Below are 18,026 nucleotides of genomic sequence, written 5' to 3'. Positions count from 1 at the left end.
ATGGTCGAAAACATTTAGCCAGGTGCTTTACAGTCAGCCCTTATTACTGTATGTGCATCAATGGCACAGTATCTATGGGCTGACTCGGAAAGCCAAAGTAAAAATTGCTTGTTTCTAGCCTTTCTCCAGTTTCAGATTTTTTTTTTGAAGAGCCGACTCCACTCATTTAACTTAAATCATAGGTGGATTAAAACACTGCACCCCACAATCTCTATGAAAACCTATTTGAGTGACCTATACGAAAACACACATGGGATACTAAAACAGGGTTACAGTCATGAGTGTAGTCTAGGGATGCAGTAATAACCCCCTTCTGAAACCTGAACATTATTCTACTCTGGGAAATATTATCTAAAACACAATTTTTATAGGCAGACACCCAAAAGACCACACTTAAAGGAATACATTTTTCAGTGTTTAATATAGAGCATTTCCAGGGCCTTCCCTTCTATCCATCCTTCGCACATTATATCCCTTTTTAAAAATAGTCACTTTATAACAATACATTTCATTTTTTACATTTAACTCAGTGGTACTGAAAAGCTATGCGAGATGGGAACCGAAAAAAAGAAAAAAAATACTACTGATTGGGCAAGACATTAAAGTGAAGGTGTTTTGGGGGGTAAATGAGGGGCTATGTAATGGACATCAAGAAAGGCAGTTATTCAGTGTGGGCAAGGGGTTAGAAGTAATTATGTAGGATTGTCTGGCGCTTGTAGTAGCTGGTTCTGAAGACATTTGGTCGTAGAGCGTCGCTGCTTATTCTCTGGACCACTGTAAACCTAACTGGAAGAAGAGAATAAACAGGTTGGGTTAAAGTAATATCTAAATTCAGTCTAAGGTTCAGAATGCATTATCCGTCTGTCACTCACATGTGGAAGATGATGGGCAGGGTGTCACTCAGGCAAAGGGGTTTCCAAAGGGGTCTCCGAAGGGATCCGAGCCACCAGTGGTCTGGGCAACAGCAGTGTTCCGTCATAAAAAAGGGAAAAGATTAAGGTTTTATAGTGATACAAAGCATTACATCACAATCAATTGAACTTTGATAGAACTAATTCCCCTATATGTGTGCTTGCAGGGGCGCAACTTTGGTTTTAGAAGTGTGCGGGACATAAATGTTTATTTTTTAATCCATTCGGATAAACACTCCAAACAGCATAGCCGACGCTCGGAGGCGTCCGCATGGTCCTAGAGCACACCATTGCCTCGTTTGGTATCACATTCCAATGAGAAAACTGGGATAAAAAAAAAGCTATTTCAGTGAAAGTTGCACCCCTGTTTGTATACGAGTGTACATCCATACCGTAGCTAGAAGTGGTGCTCCAAAGGCATTAGGAGTTGCAGCGCCAAATGCGTCATCAAATAGGTTCTGGTTGAGACCTGCTGCTGCTGGAGCAAGGAATGTGGCTGGAGTAGGGGCAAATGCATCCAGGAGCCCTGGCCCAGGGACCACTGCAGGAGATATCATGGGTGCAGAGTGCCGTGGGGCTGGTTTGGGTGGGTCTAGAGAGAGAAGGGGGTAATCAGGTGGATTCAAATTTATGTATACTCATTGGACATTAAATTAATCTTTACTAGGATGATATCTTATCATAAATATGTGGTCATCTCCAAATCAATTGACAGGAATTTAAAATCCTAAATAACTGCCATTACCATTGGCAACAGCTGAAATCCGACTCTGAATTTCAAAGTCGTCATGATCCGCAATTTCCTGGGGCACGCCCACTTTGCTGGAGAAGTACTGGGCAAACACCCCATCCCCATTGGTGCTTGGGGCGGCGGACCCGGGTGCCTGCTCCCCTTTCCTTGCTGGGATGGCTGGAGGCTTGGCAATCTGGAAGTCCTTGAACATGTCCTTCCCACTCTTCTTCTCTTTCTCCCCTCCCAGTGGGTCCAGAGCCGTGAAGGCACTGGGTTCCACCTTAGCTGGGGCCTCCTTTACTGGCGGCCGGGGTGGGGGCCGTGGTGGACCCTGTGGAGGGCCTCCCATCATGTTGTAAGGCCCGTGCTGGAAGGGGTTAGCCATAGGAGGCTGGCCCCAGCCTGGTGCACCCATGGGCCCTGCAGGTGCAGGCTGTCCCCAAGCCTGGGTGACTGGCGGGGCCCCATAAGGGGATGGTGCCTGCTGGCCCCAGGGGGCAGGAGGTATGGGCAGGGCACCGAAGGCAGATGGCTGGGGGAAGGTGGGCTGGGGGTTGGGGAGTGTGACCCCTCCTGGCATGGTGAACATGGAAGAGGCTGGGGCTCCCCATGGTGATGGGGCGGTCTGAGGGATGGTGACTGAAGGGGGACCCAACTGCAACGCTCCTGGAGGGGAGAGCAAGAACAGAGAGGAGGGTGATGATGTATTTAGGTTTGGGTACAGTAGGTAGCCTACTGGCTGCAAATCAACAGAATCTAACACACTAGCTAGTATGCACACTACTGAGCTGAGTCCAGCTGAGCCATGCTGTATGGCCTACTGCTCTAGCCTGATTACACATGAAACATAGTTGCTGGAGCCACACAGCTACGGATGCAGATTTTACCACTTTAGAGAACTAACATGCATCAACACTGCATGGGTAGCATCATTGACTAATTCGAGCCAATGGTAACACTAGTCTTACCCAGAGCTGCCATGGAGGAGGTGGTGGGACTGAAGAGGTCATCTGAGGCAGACGAGCTGTCAGGCTGACTGAGAGCAGCAAACATGTCAGCCCCAAACAAGTCGTCAGCAGGAGGACACTGGCAGTGAAATGTCAGATTATTCAACCAAATTTACCACAGGAATAGTGAACAATGATTTACTGGCCCTCAATTAATTGTCAGAGAACTGTGGTAAGCACAAAATTAATGATAAGGTTTATTGTATGGATGAAAACTAAATGATATACTGTATTCACAGTTATATGATAATTAAAAACAAATATTTCTAACAATACTTAGACACAAATACCAACACTTACCTCCACACCTCACTGAAGCATGAACGTTAGGACAAGGAACATATGAATAGACAGCAAACAGGAGACAGATGCAGTGTTTACAGTCGAGCAGAGGTTGTTAAACTTCCCTGGGACACGCAAGTTAGAGAAGCCATGGGAGCACCACCATGCAGTTAGCTACGTTAGAAACCCATACCAGTTCTATCTGCATCCCAGAGACAAATCCAACGCACCACCAACCCTAATATACTTCCACAAAAACCATGTTGGTAGATACAAAACCCAGTGCAACGCAACCTGTTGCCCTTGAGGAATAGAGTATAGTGGTATGGTATCCCAGTGCTGTAAAAAAGGATTGTTAGAAAACCAATCATGGTTTGGGGAGGTGGTGTGCAGACAGAGACTCATTCTCAGACATGCAGCAACATCAGAGCTTCATTATGGAGCTTCACCTTGGCACTCCTCCGACCTCGTCCAGCCTTAGTGTTCTGTGGAGGGAGGCTTATCACTACCGAACTGTCCTTGCCATGACCCATGGGTGCGTTTTTTTGGGGATCGAACAACACACCGTTACAGAGGGGCGGGATTTTCCCAGATATGTCGAGAAAGGGGTTCTGTGGAGAGGCCACAGGTCCCAAAGCGTTCTGGATTAGAACAGGGACCCGGCACTCTGACATAACGCCACCTAGTGGCCACTGGCAATTACTGAGAGCCAGGATCATGTTCTTATTGGACAACCCGTTCAACTGCTGACCAAAGTGGTCAGAGTCTCCATTAAGACCATTGCAGTTCATGATTGGCCTGCCCAAGATGTGAACAGAGCTCTCTTGGCTGTGATTGGTGGAGAGTGCTGAGATCAGAGAATTGGGGGGTGCTGATTGGGCAAGGGGGTCATCGCTGAAAGGGTCAGAGTCTGGGGTTGGAAAGAAGCCAAACGCGGAGGAGAAGGGGTTCTCTGTTTGGGGGGTGCCCCAAAGGTTAGTGGCGTAGGAAGTGAAGGGATTTCCTTTTATACAGTTCTGATTGCTGTCAACCTCAGCAGACAGATCCAGCAATAGAATATCATTAGTCTCCTGGTTATCAAGAGGAGAAAGAGATAAAAATCAGTTGTGCTGAAAAAGAGAAGCAACTGTTAACATAGCTAAATTAATCACATAATGACATGACAGTTAATGATTGTTGACGACAGACCAATAAACATTTCAACAGGAATCAGAAACTCAACTCTAGGAATGTGCTTTGTGATGGCAGTAGGCTAGCTTTTAACATGCTGACATTTGAGATATATCCAGGAATTTACCTTTGTATTCCAAACTACTTCAAGACAAACATCCAGATTACAGACCTTTACAGAGTTGAGTTTGAGAGCCCTGTATGACATGTGGGATGATATGATTGGTGGAAAATGAGAGTGAAGTTTTGGGGCAAGAGCCTGAGACACTGCCTCAACGCAGAACAAAACACACATCTTTGACAACTGGCAAGACTGCGCTAGCGAGAACCTGAGAGGAACTTTACCAGAGATTGAGTTGTCAAAGCCACCCAATTATAAAGATCCTTGTTAGGAATAAGAAGAACAGGCAAAAAGCCGCCGATCTTCAAAAATATAATAGAAGCAAAGTTATGTTGTCCGTACCGTCCTAAAATGTAATGACAAATGTTTGAGCATACCAACCGCCAACCACAGCATTATTATACCCATTTCTAAAGTGTATGCGTTATGACCATTTCCCCAGTGCCATCATTTGGTCTCCTTATGAACACAGAATGAAATGTTTCCAGAAACGAGGGGTTCTATATTATGTGTGCGCACATCAAGTGAGCCTCACCCTACAGCAACAGGCCAACTTACTGTAGGAGAATGGATGTCTGGAGGGGTGGACATGTCTCCAAACAGATCCAGCTGCTCCACCTCCTGAACAACACACACAAATATCTAGTATCAGCATCATAAAGATCTATCCAGCATCATCATAAAGATATTTTTTTTATTGAACCTTTAACTAGGCAAGTCAGTTAAGAACAAAGTCTTATTTACAATGACGGCCTGCCTTTCAGGTTTCTCCAGAGACGTTCGATTGGGTTCAAATCCAGGCTATGGCTGGGCCACTCAAGGCCATTCAGAGACCTGTCCTGTAGCCACTCCTGCGTTGTCTTGGCTGTGTGCTTAGGGTCGTTGTCCTGTTGGAAGGTGAACCGTCACCCCAGTCTGAGGTCCTGAGCAGGTTTTCATCAAGGATCTGTACTTCGCTCTTTTAATCTTTGCCTCAATCCTGACTAGTCCCCGCCTCTGAAAAACATGCCCACAGCATGATGCTGCCACCACCATGGTTCACCGTAGGGATGGTGCCTCGTTTCCTCCAGACGTGACGCTTGACATTCAGGCCAAAGAGTTCAATCTTTGTTTCAGCAGACCACAGATTCTTGTTTCTTATCTTGTCCTTCTGGAAGGTTCTCCCATCTCCATAGAGGAACTCTAGAGCTCGGTCAGTGACCATTAGGTTCTTTGTCACCTCCCTGACCAAGGCCCTTCTCCCCCGATTGCTCAGTTTGGCTGGGCGGCCAGCTCTAGGAAGAGTCTTGGTGGTTCCAAACACCTTCCACTTAACATTGACGGAGGCCACTGTGTTCTTGGGGACCATCAATGCTGCAGACATTTTTGGGTACCCTTCCCCAGATCTGTGCCTCAACACAATCCTATTCCTTCGACCTCATGGCTTGGTTTTTGCTCTGACATGCACGGTCAACTGTGGGACCTTATATAGACATGCATGTGCTTTTTTTCAAATTATGTCCAATCAATTGAATTTACCACAAGTGGATTCCAATGAAGTTGTAGAAACAGCTGAAGGATGATCAATGGAAACAGGATGCACCCGAGCTCAATTTCCAGTCTCATAGCAAAGGGTCTGAATACTATCATAAATAAGATGTTTTTTTATTTGTAAACATTCCTAAAAACCTGTTTTTACTTTCTCATTATGGGGTATTGTGTGTAGATTGCTGAGGATTTTTATATATATAAAAAACAGATTTTAGAGTAAGGCTGTAATGTAACAAAATGTGGAAAAAGTCAAGGTTTCTGAACACTTTTTGAAGGCACTGTATATCCAGTATCATCAAGATATATCCAGTGCCATCATAAAGAAAGAGATGTAACAAAATAGTCTTGATCAACACAACATAATGTCTACTAGTAGACAGGTGGTCCTGGAGAATGCTCTTTTGCATCCACTTTTGCATGTATGATTCCATCATCTGAAACACTTACTTTGGCAGTGCCTGCCTGGCCATCGTTACTGAGCAAGGTGTTGCCACCATTCTATAATTGAGAAACAGCAATTAAGGGTCAATTATGCACTACTACAGCCTACATCTCAGATCAAGCTTATATTAAATCAACTTACACAGGTGATTAAAAAAAAGCAAAAGGAAACCTAACCACAAATAGGTGCTAAGTGGCATGACAAATACACAGGCACTTACCTCAACTGTTGTGTTATTGCGCTGATCCTGAACAGATGGAGGAAGAGGGAAAAACAAGGTGATTCCATTGGAGGAATGTCATATGTTCTCCATTTACTTATTGGATGAGATGTGATATTTTTGTGCCATAACGAGTCATCTCATTGCAATACAAAGAAAGCATGGTTTGTGGTGCAGGACTGTAATACAGCGCTAGGGGGCAGTGTCAACCTCAACTTCAGTCACATGACCTCCATCCAGTCAGCAAACCCAAAATGCTACCTCCAAAAACAATACTTGAAATAAATAAATAGCGGTCATGTTCAGTAGGGAGGAAAAAAAAGTTTTGAAACTGAAGCAGGGAAGAAATATTAGCACATAGAACAGTGTTTTCTGTTGCAAAATGTTTAGCTACGGTGTGTCCTACTGAACACAACCCGGATCCCACCATAGTAACTTACCTTCTGTGAGGCCTCAGACTCTTTCTTCTTCATGTTGAAGATGACCTGGAACAGATCCTTCAAGTCAATGACCAGGGGCTCTGCCTATATGGAGAGGAGATTAATGGAAAAACAGTCAATAGATTCAATCAAAGACGTTCAGTCTGTGTGTCCCTGTGTGTGTTACCTGCTGGCCAGTCTTTATGGCGAAGAACTGGTGCTGTCCCTCGGCCCCACACACATAACCAAAGGCCCGGTTATCTGTTACGTCTCTGGCAATGAACGAGATCTTATTCACTATGTGCTCATGTTCTATTACCTGAGAGGGAGGAAATGAAAAAAAAAACAGCTTTAAAAAAAGTGTAGTCTTCATTAGCATAATATAACTATGAACTGAGGCCTACATGGCATCTACTCTTGACCGAGATCATGTCCTGTGTTCATATTATTCTGAAAATGTGCTCCCTCTGTCTACAATAGATCATTCCATTTGTAGGTCGGTACTCCCCAGCCACTGAGACAAGGTTTAGAAAGCCACAGAAGAGTTGTTCTCACCCCTGTTTTCTCATCAATGATCTTGATGCCTGACATGGATATGTTGACCCAGATCCTCTGCTTGTGTTTGCCCTGTGACCGAGAGGCTATTGCCATGCCCTGCAAAGAAACAATGACCACCATGCAAAGAACAGAGTTACATAAACACCACACACACAAAAAAAAGTGACATGCTAACAAAGACCAGGGAGGTTTTTCAATGTCTCGCAAAGAACGGCACCGATTGGTAGATGGGTAAAAAAAAAAAAAAAAAGCAGACATTAAATAAGCCTATTGAGCATGGTGATGTTAATTACACTAGGATGGCGTATCAATACACCCAGTCACTACAAAGATACACTGCATTCAGAAAGTTCAGACCCCTTCCCTTATGTTACAGCCTTATTCTAAAATGGATGTAATAAACTCCTCAGCACACAATACCCCATAACGACAAAGCAAAAATATATGCATTTTATAAAAATGAAAAATACCTTAAGTGTTCAGACCCTTTGCTATGAGACATGAAATTAAGCTCAGGTGCATCCGGTTTCAATTGATCATCCTTCAGATGTTTCTACAACTAGGAGTTCACCTGTGCTAAATTCAATTGATTGGACATGATTTGGAAAAGGCCCACATCTGTCTATAAGGTCCCACAGTTGACAATGCATGTCAGAGCAATAACGAGCCAAGGAATTTTCTGTAGAGCTCCGAGACAAGATTGTGTCGAGGTACAGATCTGGGGAAGGGTACCAAAACATTTCTGCAGCATTGAAGATCCAAGAACACAGTGGCCTCCTTCATTCTTAAAAGGAAGAAGTTTGGAATCACCAAGACTTTTCCTAGAGCTGCCCACCCGGCCAAATTTAGCAATCGGGAGAGAAGGGCCTTGGTCAGGGAGGTGTCCAAGAACCTGATGGTTCAGATCTCCTCTGTGGAGATGGGAGAACCTTCCAGAAGGACAACCATCTCTGCAGCACTCCACCAATCAGGCCTTTATGGTAGAGTGGACAGACAGCAGCCACTCCTCAGTATAAAGGAACATGACAGCCTGCTTGGAGTTTGCCAAAAGGCACCTAAAGGACTCCCAGACCATGAGAAACAAGATTCTCTGGTCTGATGAAACCAAGATTGAACCTTTTGGCCTGAATGCCAAGTGTCACATCTGGAGGAAATCTGGCACCATCCATACGATGAAGCATGGTGGTGGCAGGATCATGCTGTAGGGATGTTTTTCAGCTGCAGGGACTGGGAGACTAGTCAGGAACGAGAGAAAGATGAACAGAGCAAAGTACAGAGAGATCCTTGATGAAAACTTGTAAGTCGCTCTGGATAAGAGCGTCTGCTAAATGACTTAAATGTAAATGTAAATGAAAACCTGCTCCAGAGCGCTCAGTACCGCCGACTGGGGTGACGGTTCCCCTTCCAACAGGACAACGACCCTAAGCACACAGCCAAGACAATGCAGGAGTGACTTCGGGACAAGTCTCTGAATGTCCTTGAGTGGCCCAGCCAGAGCCCGGACTTGAACATCTCTGGAAAGACCTGAAAATAGCTGTGCAGCGGCAGTCCCATCCAACCTGATAGAACTTGAGAGGATCTGCAGAGAAGAATGGGAGAAACTCCCCAAATACAGGTGTGCCAAGCTTGTAGCGTCATACCTAAGAAGACTCGAGGCTGTAATCGCTGCCAAAAGTACTTCACAGTATTGAGTAAATGATCTGAATACATATGTAAATGTAATTTCTAAACCTGTTTTTGCTTTGTCATTATGGGGTATTCTGTAGATTGATGAGAGAAAAAACGATTTAATCAATTTTAGAATAAGGCTGTAACGTGACAAAAAATGTAAAAGGTCAAGGGGTCTGAATACTTTCCAATGCACTGTACAGGAGTCTTAACTCTGTTGCCGGAGAGGAAGGAAACCACTCAGAGATTTCACCATGAAGACAATGGTGACTTTAAAACAGTTAGAGTTTAATGGCTGTGATAGGAGAAAACTGAGGATGGCATCAACATTGTAGTTTCTCCACAATACTAACCTAAATAACAGAGTGAAAAGAAGGAAGCCTGTACAAAATGAGAATATTCCAAAACATGCATCCTGTTACAACAAGGCACTAAAGTAATGCTGCAAAAAAAGGTCAAAGCAATTAACTTTTTGTCCTGAATGCAAAGTGTTATGCTACGGGGGAAATCCAATACAATGGGAAAAACTCCCCAAATACAGGTGTGCCAAGCTTTTAGAGTCATACCCAAGAAGATTACTCAGTACTACCCTCCATATTTTTAACATGTATTGACTCCAAGGTATGAATACTTATACAAATGAGATGTTTCTGTATTTCATTTTCAAAGACTTCTTAAAACATGTTTTCACTTTGTCATTACAGCTAGAATTTAGGTAAGTGAGGAAGGAAGGCAAGTTTATTAGGTACACTACCCCTTTCACGAAAACGGTTTGCTCCTACAGACAGTCACGTAACCTTGGCTTGCTATAACAGCACTGTTTGATTGAACGTTCGAATGGGAAAATGAATGACAAAAGCGACTGAGCGTGGCATGATCGGCGGTGCCAAGCGCGCCGGTTTCAGAATCTCAGAAACGGCCAGCCTTTTGGGCTTTTCACACACTACAGTGTCTAGGGTTTACGGAGAATGATACGACAAACAAAAAACATCCGGTCAGTGGAAGTCCTGTGGCCGAAAACAGCTCGTTGATGAGGTCGAAGGAGATTGGCAAGAATCGTGAAAGCTAACAGGTGGGCCCACAACCGCAGCTCAGCTAACAGGTGGGCCCACAACCGCAGCTCAGCTAACAGGTGGGCCCACAACCTCAGCTCAGCTAACAGGTGGGCCCACAACCTCAGCTCAGCTAACAGGTGGGCCCACAACCTCAGCTCAGCTAACAGGTGGGCCCACAACCTCAGCTCAGCTAACAGGTGGGCCCACAACCTCAGCTCAGCTAACAGGTGGGCCCACAACCTCAGCTCAGCTAACAGGTGGGCCCACAACCTCAGCTCAGCTAACAGGTGGGCCCACAACCTCAGCTCAGCTAACAGGTGGGCCCACAACCTCAGCTCAGCTAACAGGTGGGCCCACAACCTCAGCTCAGCTAACAGGTGGGCCCACAACCTCAGCTCAGCTAACAGGTGGGCCCACAAACTCAGCTTGGTACAACAGTGGTGTGCAGAAGGGCATCTCGGAACGCACAACTCATCGATCCTTGTCACGGACAGGCTATTGCAGCAGAAGACCACACCGGGTTCCACTCCTATCAGCTAAAAACAAGAAGCGGCCTCAGTGGCCACACAATCACCAACACTGGACAATTGAAGAGTGGAAAAACATCACTTGGTCAGATGAATCCCGATTCCTGATGCGTCATGCCAATGGCAGAGTCAGGATTTGGCATAAGCAGCCCTGGCTCCATCCTGCCTGGTGTCAACGGTACAGGCAGGTGGTGTTGGAATGGTGAGGGAATGTTTTCCTGGAACGTTAAGTCCCGGTGATACCGTTTCCATGCCCCAAAGAATTCAGACTGTTCTGGAGACAAACAGTGGCCCGACCTGGCACTAGATGGGTGTACCTAATAAACTGACCACTGAGTGTAGATGCGTAACAGTAAGTGCACTGTAGCGGTTACATCATGATATGTGGTACCTTGAGTTTCATCATGGAGTCCTGGCTCATCTTGTCCCCTCGGGCCTCTGGGACATCATCGATGCCAATCAGCTTGGCCCTGTACCTCACACCATCACCCTGGAACCGGGACAGCAGGTACTCATCAGTCTTCTCTGGAGCTGGACAGAGGTATGAAAGAAGGATATTAAATTGATTGATTTTCACTGTCTATCCGGTTGAGCATGCCCTCTAATTCTTCTGTATTTATTTCATGATATAGCCTCAACCACCACACCACAAGACGCATGGAAATCAAAATATGCCAAGTCAAAATAGGTCAAGTCGGAGATCACAGAAAAAGGCTGTTCAGCCCTTAACACCAAATCCCTCACATGTGAGGAGAGAGGGAGTGGCCCTTACATACAATACCTTTCTTCTTCTCTTTCTTGAAGGGGGTCTTGGCTGGTGCTGTGGAAGGGGTGGTGGGGATGCTTATTGTGGGGGAGGGAGTGCTGGAGGGGTCGGCTGGGACCACAGGTGCACTGCTCTCCACTTCCGTAGACATGGTGGGTTGGGGGGCCAGCCTTATGGGAGTTGGGACAGGCAGACAGAACGGGGGGGCGTAAACCTGATGAGGCGGCAGCTCCGGTTGCTCCTCGTTCAGGCAGGGGGTGGGGTTAACTCAGCAAAGAGGTTCAGCACTCGCATATGCTCAGTTATGTGCCTGAAGGAGGGCGAGAGGAAGGCATGTGACAAATATAATGCAATGACACGCTGATGTTAAGCTTTCAGAAAAATTAAAAAAGTGAAATACAAAAACATTTCTGGTGATAACAGAAGACATTACAGCTCTAAAACATTTTAAAGACCAACAGCTTTCGCTGGCTTGTGCTACCTGAAAATTGGCCCTTACGGGTTTTGTGAGCATCATAAAAAGTAATATCACTTTAATGATCAACATCCAAGAGTCATGACCCCAGTACCTTGTTCCTACTAGCCACGCACAGGAGCACACACCATTTTGACCCGTGTTGTAGCCTTGCTGTGAACAATGTGCTTTATGTAGCGACGGCTGATCGCAGGTAATGGGACTGCCATTCAATTCAGTGGGATCTTTAATTAATATTGAGTGTGTGTGGGAGAGAGAGAGAAAGGAACACCTGGAGGGCATCAGAAAGAGTTGTGCAACTGGCCACACACACACTTCCTGTTTCAAACTGTGCATCCCGTCAGTCATCAGATTCCCACAGTCACAGGGGTCCTGTCCAGAACACCACCAGTCCAAGTCGAGCATAGGCAAGAGGCTGGGTGTTTAAAAGCTGACTAAGCCACGACTCACTCTGGCAGAGCAAAGATTAGGAGCGACCAAAGGTTGAGCTATTAAAAGTTAATCTTACGCTAGCTGGTTGGTGTTAAAACTGACAGATCCCATGATGACCATGTGCTCCAGTTAGCTCTTAATAACACACACCTAAGGACAACATGACAGTACAGCTTGCAATTCTCCCTCAGCAACTGCAGTGCAACCCTATACAACCTCAGATGGGAATCATTACATTTACATTACATTTAAGTCATTTAGCAGACGCTCTTATCCAGAGCGACTTACAAATTGGTGCATTCACCTTATGATATCCAGTGGAACAACCACTTTACAATAGTGCATCTAAATCTTTTGGGGGGGGGGGGGTTAGAAGGATTACTTTAACCTATCCCAGGTATTCCTTAAAGAGGTGGGGTTTCAGGTGTCATCATGATAGACCAACATGCAAACAACTTGACAATGTCACCGAACATACAAAACATTAAGAACACCTACTCTTTCCTTGACAGACTGACCAGGTGAAAGCTATGATCCCTTTGAGGTCACTTGTTAAATACACTTCAAAAACCAGTGTAGATTTTTTTATTTATTTTTTATTTCACCTTTATGTAGGCAAGTTAAGAACAAGTTCTCATTTACAATTGCGACCTGGCCAAGAAAGCAAAGCAGTTCGACACATACAACAACAGAGTTACACATGGAGTAAAACATACAGTCAATAATACAGTAGAAAAAATAAGTCTATATACAATCTGAGCAAATGAGGTGAGATAAGGGAGGTAAACGCAAAAAAGGCCATGGTGGCGAAGTAAATACAATATAGCAAGTAAAACACTGGAATGGAAGATTTGCAGTGGAAGAAAGTGCAAAGTAGAAATAATGGGGTGCAAAGGAGCAAAATAAATAAATAAATATAGTAGGGGAAGAGCTAGTAGTTTGGGCTAAATTATAGATGGGCTATGTACAGGTGCAGAGATCTGTGAGCTGCTCTGACAGCTGGTGCTTAAAGCTAGTGAGGGAGATAAGTGTTTCCAGTTTCAGAGATTTTTGTAGTTCATTCCAGTCATTGGCAGCAGAGAACTGGAAGGAGAGGCGGCCGAAGGAGGAATTGGCTTTGGGGGTGACCAGTGAGATATACCTGCTGGAGCGCATGCTACAGGTGGGTGCTGCTTTGGTGACCAGCGAGCTGAGATAAGGGGGAACTTTACCTAGCAGGGTCTTGTAGATGACCTGGAGCCAGCGGGTTTGGCGATGAGTATGAAGCGAGGACCAGCCAACGAGAGCGTACAGGTCGCAGTGGTGGGTAGTATAAGGGGCTTTGGTGACAAAACGGCTGGCACTGTGATAGACTGCATCCAATTTATTGAGTAGGGTATTGGAGGCTATTTTGTAAATGACGTCGCCGAAGTCGAGGATCGGTAGGATGGTCAGTTTTACGAGGGTATGTTTGGCAGCATGAGTGAAGGATGCTTTGTTGTGAAATAGGAAGCCAATTCTAGATTTAACTTTGGATTGGAGATGTTTGATGTGATGTGGAAGGAGAGTTTACAGTCTAACGAGACACCTAGGTATTTGTAGTTGTCCACATATTTTAAGTCAGAACCGTCCAGAGTAGTGATGCTGGACGGGCGGGCAGGTGCAGGCAGCGATTGGTTGAAGAGCATGCATTTAGTTTTACTTGTATTTAAGAGCAGTTGGAGGCCACGGAAGGAGAGTTGTATGGCATTGAAGCTCGTCTGGAGGGTTGTTAACACAGTGTCCAAAGAAGGGCCAGAAGTATACAGAATGGTGTCGTCTGCATAGAGGTGGATCAGAGACTCACCAGCAGCAAGAGCGACATCATTGATGTGTACAGAGAAGAGTCGGCCCAAGAATTGAACCCTGTGGCACCCCCATAGAGACTGCCAGAGGTTCGGACAACAGGCCCTCCGATTTGACACACTGAACCCTATCAGAGAAGTAGTTGGTGAACCAGGCGAGGCAATCATTTGAGAAACCAAGTCTATTGAGTCTGCCGATGAGGATGTTGTGATTGACAGAGTCGAAAGCCTTGGCCAGGTCAATGAATACGGCTGCACAGTATTGTTTATCGATGGCGGTTAAGATATCGTTTAGGACCTTGAGCGTGGCTGAGGTGCACCCATGACCAGCTCTGAAACCAGATTGCATAGTGGAGAAGGTGCAGTGGGATTCGAAATGGTCGGTGATCTGTTTGTTGACTTGACTTGGCTTTCGAAGACCTTAGAAAGGCAGGGTAGGATAGATATAGGTCTGTAGCAGTTTGGGTCAAGAGTGTGTCCCCCTTTGAAGAGGGGGATGACCGCAGCTGCTTTCCAATCTTTGGGAATTTCAGACGACACGAAAGAGGTTGAACAGGCTAGTAATAGGGGTTGCAACAATTTCGGCAGATAATTTTAGAAAGAAAGGGTCCAGATTGTCTGATTTGTAGGGGTCCAAATTTTGCAGCTCTTTCAGAACATCAGCTGACTGAATTTTGGAGAAGGAGAAATGCGGAAGGCTTGGGTGAGTTGCTGTGGGGGGGTGCAGTGCTGTTGACCGAGGTAGGGGTAGCCAGGTGGAAAGCATGGTAGATGAAGGGGAGGAGACAGGTTAAAGAAGGATTTTTAAGCCTTGAGACAATTGAGACATGGATTGTGTATGTGTGTCAGAGGGTGAATGGGCAAGACAAAATATTTAAATGCCTTTGAAAAAAAGGTTATGGTTGTATGTGCCAGGCACACCAGTTTGTGTCAAAGACAGCAACGCTGCTGGGTTTTTCACACGCAACAGTTTCCCGTGTGTATCAACAATGGTCCACCACCCAACTGACAACTGTGGGAACCATTGGAGTTAACATGGGCCAGCATCCCTGTGGAACGCTTTCGACACCTTGTAGAGTCCATGCCTCGACGAATTGAGGCCAAATATTAGGAAGTTGTTCCTAATGTTTGGTATACTCAGTGTATGTCTAATCTCCAGGCTGGCTAAACTCTTTCAACAAACGTCATCACAACTCTGGAATAGGGAGACATGCAAGGCCAAGAACCTCCTGTTTGACACAGCTCAAGTTGAATTCCCTCCCCTTTACATAGATGCCTCTTGTAGTCCTTTCTCTCCCTCCCCCTGTGCCAGTCTGGGGGGGTTACTCATAAAAACAACAGTCCATTTCCTGAAAACAAGTAGAAAGCTGACAGTCTAGAGGCACTTAAAACCCAAAGCACAGTCAGTGACTGCTGAAGAGTAGCTAACATTAACCCAACTCTCATCAAGTAAAGTCCATTCTGAGCTCTAGCCTGATGACATTAAAACTACAATGATAAAGACTGGAGGCTGTCAAAGAGATTGAACTGTTTAAACTTCCACTATGAGAAGTATGCAGCTCTTCTAAAGCCATTTGATTTTCAAAGTCAGATGAAATGCTTTCTAGAGCTACCATGTTCAGAGTCTACAACAGCAGCGTCCAGAAGTGTTTTCCGGTCATGACATGATAGCTGATGCATTCAGAGACAGCAGGGTTTGGTTGAGTCCCCCACTTAAAGACTTACATAACCTCTGGTACCATCTGTCACCGAGTGCAAGTGTTCTTATTCATTACATGTGTGTTTAGTGGGCCTCTAGCACAGAGAAGACAATTAAGCCCAGGTTCCAAGTAAATTAGGAGTTAGATACCATGCAGCAATAAGGGATACACTACCAATCACATCCCAGATCGCACCTCATGACTGATTGGTTCATCTGTGGTTCACATCACACTGACTGTGTTACCCCAAGATTTTTTTCAGCAGTGGCAAAGTTAGCGTGGGGGCGTGATAGGGGGTGTGGCCAATGGCGCAGTCCTACATTTTTAGAGGCAATCCTCTTGGCCAGAGACAATGTTGCCGTTTTAAAGCCAATTTCCTGCGATTCTGCACATTTTGGCAAGGGTCGGAGAGAAATGTACAGTTCTAAAGCTAGTTTCCTGCAATTCTACACATTTTGCCATGGGGCTGAGAATATTGCTGTTTTAAAGCTAATTTCCTGCAATTCTACACATACCGTCGCTTATGCTGTGTTCTTATGCTATCTGAGGGACTCAAACATTATAAATTCTTCAACAAAAACTATAATAAATACAAAATGTATTAGACAGGACGACCTGACGCTGCTAAATGAATATAGGGGAAACACTGGGGTTTCTGTGTGTGTGACAAGTCAAAGGACCTCCAGTAATGGGTGAGAAGAGGACAATTTGGGATACTGTCAGACAGGAAGGTTGAAGACTGAAATAACTTAGGGGTGGTGACACGACCCACATGATCTTAGCTGGTCTATAACTACCATGGAGTGACAGTCCAGGTAACTTTGCCCCAGATAAGTGGTGTGTCAGCAACGATATAAAATACAACATCACAGTGTCAGCATGTTAACTAACCTGGCTGACACACTGCATGAAAAACCTGCCCCCAGGCATTTCCACAGCTTTAGAAGTGAGAGAAGCACCAGACGCATAACAAATAGCTATAAGGCATTTGAAAGCTGCTAGGAGATCAACATGAACATTGGCCATCTTGCCCAAATGCATAGACTGAATACATTGTGTTTTTTTCACCAAGTCAGCAGAATTGCTGGAGAGAGAGAGAGAGAAAGAGATTCAGCACATCTGGAGGAGATCATGGGATTAATCACAGACTCAATAGGATGGTGAAATACACTACAGCCTATAGGCCCACTGTGGGTACAGACAGTGGCCTGGACTACAGACAAAGACTACAGGGAAACAACCGTCTACTAGGGATAAAGGCAGCTATTTGTATTGTGTTTTATAAACTCAAAGATGCAGTCATGAATAGCAGTAGACTATAGGAAGGACATGAATACATCTGGTTGCGCCACTAGGACAATTATTAACCATGATGGATAAACATCCAAGGTGACCAAAATATGATTTCAACGTCGTTTTAGCCTTACATTCAACAAGACAGACAACAAGGCGATCCGTTATTCAGCCGAAGTACATTTTCGGCAAGATAAATAGCGACCTCCCACAATTACCAGTGACGTGCGCACAGCTGGAACTAATGGAAAAACCAGGGGTCTTCTTGAGTTTGTTTGATTTAGCATGTAAAACATGTCACAAATATCATCCCAAATGTATCATTTCATATAGGACTCCGTGACAAGACAACACAAATAGCGTTCCCTGCCTGGTGAACTTGTGGCTGCGAAAGAATGTGCCTGTCACGTACCGTTAACAAGCGCTCCAGACAGAATTCTTCATATTCGAGGTTTGTCTTCCAGCGTTCTGAATGTCATGCGAATACTACCTTCCCCGTCGACACGTCTCCTGTCCGCTATGAGGGTTAAATCAAACGCAGCTTTTCAGAGACGTGTTGGAATCAGATGTTACCGCTGAGATGTGCCCCAGAACGCGCCGCTATGCAGTGAATTGGCTACTCCCCCACCGCAGCGGGATCATGCAACCTCCCAATTTAACCCCTTGCACGCCAGAACGTCAGGAGCCCCCAAATCTACACCAACCAATGATGAGACCAATATGATGATTGACATGAAACCATTATTTTATTCTTACACCACATCGCAACAAGAGATGCATACTACAAAGCAGAATCAATGAATTAGCCAGCAAACTTGCCTAAATATTTTGAAATAACTTTACATTTCTCAGAAAAGAAATTGGGAAATGGGAATGGTCTACTTGAGTCAACAA

General features: G+C 45.2%; 1 protein-coding gene across 5 annotated transcripts; it reads right to left on the bottom strand.

Annotated features, from left to right (window-relative positions):
* Positions 1–402: 402 nt before the first annotated feature.
* LOC115149362 (disabled homolog 2) lies at positions 403–17,756 on the bottom strand. Of its 5 annotated transcripts, none has more exons than XM_029692162.1 (15): positions 17,545–17,756; positions 11,425–11,719; positions 11,035–11,174; positions 7,391–7,489; positions 7,023–7,154; positions 6,857–6,940; positions 6,417–6,443; positions 6,202–6,252; positions 4,783–4,845; positions 3,383–4,003; positions 2,613–2,730; positions 1,657–2,310; positions 1,304–1,503; positions 873–954; positions 403–786 (listed from the first exon to the last, which is right to left on the bottom strand). In XM_029692162.1, the coding sequence occupies exons 2-14, from the start codon at positions 11,558–11,560 to the stop codon at positions 901–903; spliced, it is 2,379 nt and encodes a 792-aa protein (XP_029548022.1). In that variant the 5' UTR covers positions 11,561–11,719; positions 17,545–17,756; the 3' UTR covers positions 403–786; positions 873–900. The 5 variants fall into 5 exon arrangements, with proteins under 5 accessions (XP_029548022.1, XP_029548023.1, XP_029548024.1 ...); XM_029692163.1 differs by having other exon boundaries at positions 403–782; XM_029692164.1 differs by lacking the exon at positions 6,202–6,252.
* Positions 17,757–18,026: the final 270 nt, after the last annotated feature.

This window comes from Salmo trutta, chromosome 15 (assembly GCF_901001165.1).
Source record: "Salmo trutta chromosome 15, fSalTru1.1, whole genome shotgun sequence".
Taxonomy (NCBI): Eukaryota; Metazoa; Chordata; class Actinopteri; order Salmoniformes; family Salmonidae; genus Salmo; species Salmo trutta.
The sequence above is the reverse complement of the archived record's forward strand: the minus strand, read 5'-3'. Positions and strand labels throughout refer to the sequence as shown.

Bases quoted from the DNA above. Each gene is read 5' to 3' on its own strand.
- LOC115149362 (XM_029692162.1), bottom strand. From the start codon at position 11,560: ATGTCTACGGAAGTGGAGAGCAGTGCACCTGTGGTCCCAGCCGACCCC. The intron at 6,253-6,416 runs GTAAGTGCCTGT...TCTCAATTATAG, and splicing joins GCAATAACACAACAGTTGAG to AATGGTGGCAACACCTTGCT. The intron at 4,846-6,201 runs GTAAGTGTTTCA...TGTGTTGTTCAG, and splicing joins GCCAGGCAGGCACTGCCAAA to GAGGTGGAGCAGCTGGATCT.